The 8080-nt window shown below is 39.5% G+C and overlaps 1 protein-coding gene across 4 annotated transcripts in view; it reads left to right on the top strand.

Moving 5' to 3' along the window:
- The first annotated feature begins 831 nt into the window (after positions 1-831).
- csnk1a1 (casein kinase 1, alpha 1) overlaps positions 832-8080 on the top strand; it is a 30060-nt gene continuing 22811 nt past the window's right edge. For all 4 annotated transcript variants that reach the window (XM_063498690.1, XM_063498680.1, XM_063498664.1 and 1 more), the window contains exons 1-2: positions 832-1551; positions 1817-1923. In XM_063498690.1, coding sequence (XP_063354760.1) covers positions 1429-1551; positions 1817-1923 — 230 coding nt within the window. In that variant the 5' untranslated portion in view covers positions 832-1428. The remainder of the gene's footprint in view (positions 1552-1816; positions 1924-8080) is intronic.

Genomic DNA, 8080 nt, shown 5'->3' with positions numbered 1-8080 from the left:
CTGCTGCCTCTAAACATGTCATGTAATATTAATACTGTGTGCTGCTCAATAACACTTATCATATGTATGTTACTCTTAGTTATACATATGCTGGTTGTTGCTGTGGTTTCCCTGCTGTGTGGGTTTTTTTCGGCAGGTATTCAAGCAGATTGTCAGTGTTTTTTCTCTCCCTGCCAAACTTGTCTTACTTTCTCCTTTTGCTTTTCTGTCCCCCAGTCTTGTCTGTTGTGATTTTAATATCTCAAAATAAAAAAAATCCTAATAAAATATGACATTATAGCAAAAGGCGTAATGGTCTACTTGGGAACATAAATCTGTTTTTTGGCCTTCTGACTGCCCACTAAAAAAATCTATCCTTGTCATATTCGTTTTCTGAATGACCATATAGAATTTCTGGCAAATATTTGTAACATATTTTGAAATAATATTTTCATCTATTTTCCAGTCACATGACGTAGTCTGTTCGAAAACATCACCTGCTGGTGCATTCAAGAGCTCTGTGGTGGAACCTGATAAAATTATCAACCAAACAAAAGTTAACCCCTCAAAAAAGAACTTTTCACGGTTACTTAATTGGCCTTTAACATACGTCGACACGCGATAGGACAAAAAAACAAATTAAAAAAGAAACAAAATATACAAAATTTTAAGGCCATTCAAACTAAGAATGTTGCGTTATAAAGCATTTATATTGCGGGCATACATAAAGCATATTTCCTTTCTTAGCACTATGTAGAGTAACTTTTGTGGCATATTTTTTATATTTACTTTTATTTCCGACAGCAACTGAAGGGGCCATGAGGTACCTTAGCTAATCGCCTCCAACGGCAACCAGCTGAGAGAAAGGGTAGAGAAGACAAGATGGCGGAGTGAGTGGGTTGTACTTTGTACAGACGGTTTCGACCCTTAAAGTTTGCTGAAAACGTCTTTAAAAGATCGAAGAAGCAACGGCACCCGCGAGAGTATAAAGATTAACTTTCGCCCTTCACTGCAGAGGAAACCTGGACAGTTTTTCCGTTGCGTTCGTTACGACGACGTTAGCTTGATGCTAACGTTAGCTAACGTTAGATTTGACGGACATTAGTTGCTACTTCGAGGTAGCTGGTTGGGTGTTAAAGGCCTTAGGCTTGTTCTAATTTAGTTCTGGATGTTTGTACGTCGAAACTAACACGCCATTGAGCGTTTACCTGACCAGTTTGTGTTTTAACTAAGATTATTGTAGCCAGACGAAAGCCAGAAAACTATATATGAGATCTATCCAAGCCTGGTTCATTGGTTGTCGAAAATATTTTGTAGTAACAGCTAGCCCACATTGCCCCCTGTAACACCAAGTGGATATACGGGACGCCGTATGTTCTGCTGACAATCGGGCTAAATTGCCACAGAAATTCCTAAAGCAAATCAGGTGGAATTTGATATCTGGTGGATATGGCGAGCAGCAGTGGCTCTAAAGCAGAGTTCATAGTCGGTGGAAAATACAAACTCGTCAGAAAAATCGGATCAGGATCTTTCGGCGACATATATCTGGCCATCAACATCACAAATGGAGAGGTAATATGGTGCATCTTTCTACATCTTGGATTGTTTAGCTGTCTTTTAGAAGTTGCTAAATAATTTTACCGAATATGACGGTAGCTTTGTCCTATGTGTGCGATAACTTTATAGGTTGGAAAGTGCACAGCTCCTAAGTAGTTCTATTTATCTGCTAGGGTTACACAATACTTTTAGCTGTATTCAGTTTATGAATCCCTAGATGTTAGTAGTAAAAAGAATGGTAAATATTGAAGTGTATTTGTCGTGTTTCTCTATTTTTCAGGAAGTAGCTGTTAAATTGGAATCACAAAAGGCCAGACATCCGCAGTTGTTATACGAAAGCAAACTATACAAAATCCTACAAGGCGGTGTCGGGATTCCACACATCAGGTAAGGAGAAATGGTTTGGCGTCACGGCGTCTGTGTCGATACTAATATGGAAACATTTATTTCGGTCAATAAATGTCGTCCCGTCTGCTCTGGGAAAAAGACGGCTAACAGTGATTGTGAACCCTGCTGGCATTAGGCCTGCTAATCAGCCCAACAGCTACGAGAACACACTGTGTGTTATGTATTTCCAGCCACCGCTTTCAAACGCCGTTCCTCTCGGTTCCATTTGACACTTTTGGCTGCGTGGTGACAGCCGTTTTCAGACCCTAGGTGTGTACTTGTATCCTGAATTACAGCTGTTACGGAGCGGAAAAGGGACTGTGTGATTGGAAATGGCCGCTCTTTTGTTGTGCTAGCTTCCAACATGTCCTCCGCTCCCTTGTTAGAAAATGGCGGCGGCGAACAGAAGCGAAAACAGCAGACCAAGCCCAACAGTGTGTGTGTTTGCACCGCGTAAACGAAGCCTTTACAGGACCTATCAGCGGGGACACGTAATATTAGTTGCAGTAACTGCTAATAATAACCATTTAGGGTGAGCGGTAGTCTTAAAGTACACTAGCTGCGTCCCACTTCCACACTGTATATTTGAACTATACAGTGTGTACACTTTAGTCCGAGCTTCAGTATATCACCTCTTTGTTCATATCCTCTGTGCCAGAAAGACTGCTTATGACGGTTTTTGTTCATTTCATTAGTTGTGAGTTGGACTGGTTGTTTTGATTAAAGTATAAGCATTACATTTTCTTTTGTGTATGTTTATTTAGAACAGATGTGACATCACAATAATTTATAGATTCCTGACAGGTTTTACATGACTTGATTACGAGCATTAGTAATGGGTAATTGGGTAGTTGCTATTAATGATGTGACCCATGTTAAATGTAGGGCAGTCTGCAGCTGTCAAGGTTGAACTGGATTTTTCTTTAGCATGCTGGAAGGCAGAAACTTGAGTCGGATGAGGATTTCCTCATTTCTGGTTAATTTTTTGGTTTCTGGTTTAACACCCCGTCCGCTCATGTCCACAGACGAACATATTTGAAGGACCATTTTTAGCCATTGGTAACTACAGAGCAAACAAACTTTAATCCAGTGTGCTGTGGAATATGAACACGCGTCACTACTGACCATGATATTTCTTATTCTTTTTCTGAGAGGAGGGACGAGTCATTTAATTAGCTTGGGTCACTTTGTCATCGTGGCACACGGTGTAAAAGTTGGATAACGTGTATTTTTTATGTTTGTGGTAGTCATTGAACTAGAGTTTTAATTAAAAGCTGGAATCCTAATTTTGTTTTTGTTTTGTTTTTAAATATTCATGTGTAATTGGTCGGGGCAAAATGTAGGTGACAGAAATAAACAAAATAAGACTTCTATTAGAAGATCCAAAAGGCATCAAGACAGGATGAACTGGGAAATGAGCAGAGCTGAACTGGACCTGCCCCTCATCCTTATCGGTTTTGAGTCCACCCTGCCGTGCAGGTGGACTCTGACCCATACTGGATATGCCTACCTTTTGGCAGATCTAGTTGGGAGTCACTACTCTCTGGGTAAACCCACAGAGACTGGTTGAGCTGAGGTTCAGATAGGGCTGCTCGATTATGGCAAAAATGATAATCACGATTATTTTCACTGAAATTGAGATCTCGATTATTTGACGATATTTATTTAACAATAACAATGTAGTGAATAATGGCTTTAAAGATGTCAAAAAATAATATAATGTAGTGTGCAAATACTGATAACAGTGCAAATGTTTGCAATATAAAAATAAATGAAAAATGTCAACATCTATGTTTAGTGATCTTCAAAATACTGCATAATACTGGTTGTTCACTGTGTTAATTGAGCAGTGGTCTTTGGCGAGGAAAATGTTACTGCGTTTGTTATCTCCTGGTGTCTCTGGGAGCTGGTGGGATATTTAGTCGCGTTGTACAGGGTAGCGTGAATGGAAGTCTGTGAGGATGAAGCAGGTGTTGTCAAGAGTTTTTTCTCTATGTTCCTTCATTGTTTGATCGTATGTCACTTTGTGAGCGGTCTTCAAATGATTGAATAAATTTGTAGTGTTGCTCTGTGGTGCAGCTACGACACCGTCGCAAAGTTTCCACACTATGTCTACTTGATCCACGTCTGACTCCACGAACCCATAATGTTTCCACACCACTGAAGTCGTTTTACCTCTCTTTTCAACCAACGGCATTCTTTCTTCAGCAGCCATTATCCTCTCCTCACCAAATAACTTCTGCTTAGCTTTCCGAGCTTCCCTCGGGTCCTCTTAATTGTTGTGACGCGTGTTCGAAACGCAGAGAGGTGCGCTCGATTTGCCACACGGAGCAGCGCGAGAGGAGGAGCTAATAATCGGCTCAGTCATTTTTAATGATCGTTGAAAGCCCACATCGTAATCACGATTAAAATTCGATTAATTGAGCAGCCCTAGGTTCAGACTCTAACTGTACCTTAGAATGTTGTTTGACCTAATTGAGTCACTGAATACCCGGGAACAAATTTCAATCAGAAGTATTCCAAAAACAGACTGCATTTTAAAATGAACAGTTAAACCTCCTTTACCTGCACACAGTCTGCATCATCGCTACTGCTGAAGAACAGATTATTGGTGTCCCTCAGCTGGACAGTCGCTCCCTTAAGATGAGTGCTGATCATCTGCTTGCTTTGTTCAAATGCTCTTGATACTGTTGCTCCTTTTAAAACTGAGTGTGTTAAACCTAAAAAAGATGCCTGGCTAAACAATGTGACTCAATGTGCTCTTAGAAATGAAAAAGAAAAAACTTCAGCTCTCCTTTGATATGTTAAGGGAAGCCCTGTTTGGTTAGCAGGATGGCGTTAGAGGAAGGATTTTAGGACAGAAGTATTTATCAGACATCATCTCTAATTCCTGTCACAGACCTTGTGTCTTATTAACACCATTAGTTCTGCTATCAACCACCCACCAAACACTTTCCAGGGTCTCCAGCCACCTGTGAAAACTCTTGTTTTTTTGTCAACAAGGTCACTGCTATCAGGTCTCATATCACTCCTCCAGCTTCTGTTCCCCCAAATTTATCAGCTGTTCGATCCCTTTGAGCCTGTTTCTCTGTGTCACCTCGACATTATCCCCGCTCGTCATTTTAAAGAAGTCTTTGAAACTATTGGACCTAGTGTGTTATCCATTATTAACACCTGTCTTCTAATGGGAACTGTACCAACTGATTTCAAGCACGCCACAGTGCAGCAGCCATTTCTCAAAGAAATAAATATATTTAGGTAACGTTTAGACATTTTATCTTCACTCAGATATTCACATTGTGACAAAGCGTGATAATCAATAGTTTAATTCAAAAAAAGAAAAAAAAAGAAAGATTAACCTGTCTTTGGCATTTCGACTTCATGCATCAAACTATCCAAAGCAGCCATGTGATAATATTCATATTTGACCATCAGAACAAGCTGCTGATCATGTACCGTTTACTAATGCTCCTGGCACTTGTTTCAGCATTTAAGTGTTCTGTTAAAAAAAATAAAAGAATTCATTTTTAATTTTGTATCTTAGACTTGTAGCTGGATTTTCTAAGGTCAGCGCTCGCAAGCAGGTTTCATACCAGAGGGGGAAAAATCCCCTCCAAACTAAAACAGCCACTTTTCTTTCATTGGTTACAAAATGTACCACATGAGCCAATCAAAAAATGATATGGCAACACGTGGCATATGGTTGCTTAGAAAGAGAGGAAAGTTTAGGGAGTGATGGCGAGTTTGAAATGTGAGAGATTTGATATTGACTGTGTTTGGAGTGTGTAGTTGGTGTGTAGTGTAGTCATTTGTTTTGTGTGTTAAAACAATGAGACGACTAATGTCACTGCCTAAAAAGCCACCAAAGCCTTCTGTCATTGTACATGTAGAACAAAGTTGTGGGTACTCTGCACCAACTGTGTATGGAATAAAAATATAAATGTTAGGGCAGCAACAATACACCCCTCTGTCTTGTGGTGGACAAGAACTATCACAAATAATTAGTGGCATCTTGTCACACCCGATTGTTCTGTAAGTAGAACAAAAAAGGAATTTGCTGCAGTTTTATATGAATGGTTGGACAGAACTTTGTTTTCCACCTTATATTTGTATTTCAAATAATGAAAAGCTTTCTTTAAACATGTTGGTGGTTTTCACATTAAAGTTTGTTGTTTTGGGGGTTTTTTTTCTTTCAACCTTTCCCTACTTGGACTATAGTGTCAAACGTAGAATCCAAGTATGCTCGCCCCCGACCGGTCGCAGCAGATGGCCCCGCCCCTCCCTGAGGCTGGTTCTGCTGAAGGTTTCTTCCTGTTAAAAGGGAGTTGTTCCTTCCCACTGTCACCAAAGAGCTTGCTCATAGGTGTGATATGATTGATGGTGTTTTACCTGTTTTCACTCTCCTCAGCCTTTGGCAATACTACGTAGATGAACGGTCTCTAGCAACATACATGAACTGTGATTAGGCTGAACGGCGATGTCCATTTCAGTAATGTATGTGTTCATTTAATAAACTACATCTAAATTGAGACTGCATCTGTTTGTTGAAAGACATAATTACACACTAATCAGTGGATATTTAGGAGTACTATATTTGTTTTTTCTCAGTTAAACTCGACTTTCAGTTAAACGACTGACTTTGGTGTTTAACAGTGTGCTAAACGGTTTATGCGGCAGCTTTTCTGACGTGTTTACATTCTGGTAGTCATCTATTCATGTCATATACCGTGTCGTCGGGGTCTAAGGAGGAGAACATAGTCTGGTCAGATGAGACTGAAATTAAACTCTTTGGATGCCTCAATACACACAGTGTTTAGAGGCCAAAAGACACTGCATATTAGCCCAAAAAGAGGGAAGTTTGCGGCTGGGAACATAATAGCGTGGGGCTATTTTTCATACGGCACTGGCATGCTTCATTGATGGAAGGATTAATGGACAAATGTACTGAGACGTTCTTGATAAAAATCTGCTGCCACCTACTGAGGATTGACAGTAGCTATGTCCAGCTATGTGATCCCACATAGTTTCTCATTATTTCTCATTATTACACATCATTTATGGACATCTATGGTTTGAATTTGCATATGTGGATTAGAGGGGTTGTTACCAACATCTGGTGAGAATTTCCTGTCAATAGTTGCATTGTAATGCTGTGAAATGTTTTCTAGGGTTATGTAGCCTGAAAATCCTATAAAAGCCTTAATAGCCACTAGTATGGGTTATTAAAATGGTTGTAAACCATAAATCCCAGTTTAGGGTTGTTTCAATTTGGCTTTTTTGTAATTTAAGTCTAAAGTAAGTTTCCACTTTAACTGTATTGCAAACAAGCTGTGTTCAGTGAGTCTTGGTGCTCATAATTCTGGTTTCGTGTTGAAACAGTCTTGCCTACAGCCTGCGCAACCTGCTGATCTTGCTGCCTCTCCTACATTCCTGCTACAGTCTGACTTGGCTTTTATTCAGGCCCCACCTATACCAGTTTCTGCAACTTCCTCACTGTGGCTCGTTTTTTTTTTGTTTTTTTTGTTTTTTTTTGTGTAAAGAAGTGACTCAAGCCTTGTGTTGGGGTCATGATTATGGCCTGCGAATGTTACAGACTTCAAAATCATGGTAAAGCTGTCAGTTGTGTGCATATTGTGACTATAGTTGATTCCCACCAGACTTCTGGATTGAAAATATATCGTGCCATAAAATAATTATGCCAGTTACAAGTAGGGTTGTTCCTGGGAACTAATTTCTTAGTTTCTCTTTTTTTTTTTTTTTCTTTTCTTTTGGTCTCATTTAGTTGACTAATCAGCTAGTCTAAAACTAAGAAACTGATGTCATTAAATTTGAGTCCCTGTTTAATGGGCAGTGTCAAAAACTAAGGCATTTGTAACCGTTAATTACATTCCTTAACAAGGAATCATGACGCTAGACCCTCATTGCCATATCCCCACCTGGTTTATTTAAAGTATCATCATCATCGTTCATTTATATAGCACTTTAAAAACACACCTGGTAGACCAAAGTGCTGATCAATACAAATATAAATAAAGTAATACAATAGCAAAAACCAAACATAGCAATAAAATTAATAAAATTGTCAGTTACCCACAGAGTGGTAACTGTAGTATAAATTGTCAGTCGATCCTGTTACACCTTCAGTATTACTTCAATC

The sequence above is a fragment of the Pelmatolapia mariae genome, linkage group LG2, assembly GCF_036321145.2.
Source record: "Pelmatolapia mariae isolate MD_Pm_ZW linkage group LG2, Pm_UMD_F_2, whole genome shotgun sequence".
Lineage (NCBI taxonomy): Eukaryota > Metazoa > Chordata > Actinopteri > Cichliformes > Cichlidae > Pelmatolapia > Pelmatolapia mariae.
This window is presented reverse-complemented; position numbering and strand designations above follow the sequence as displayed.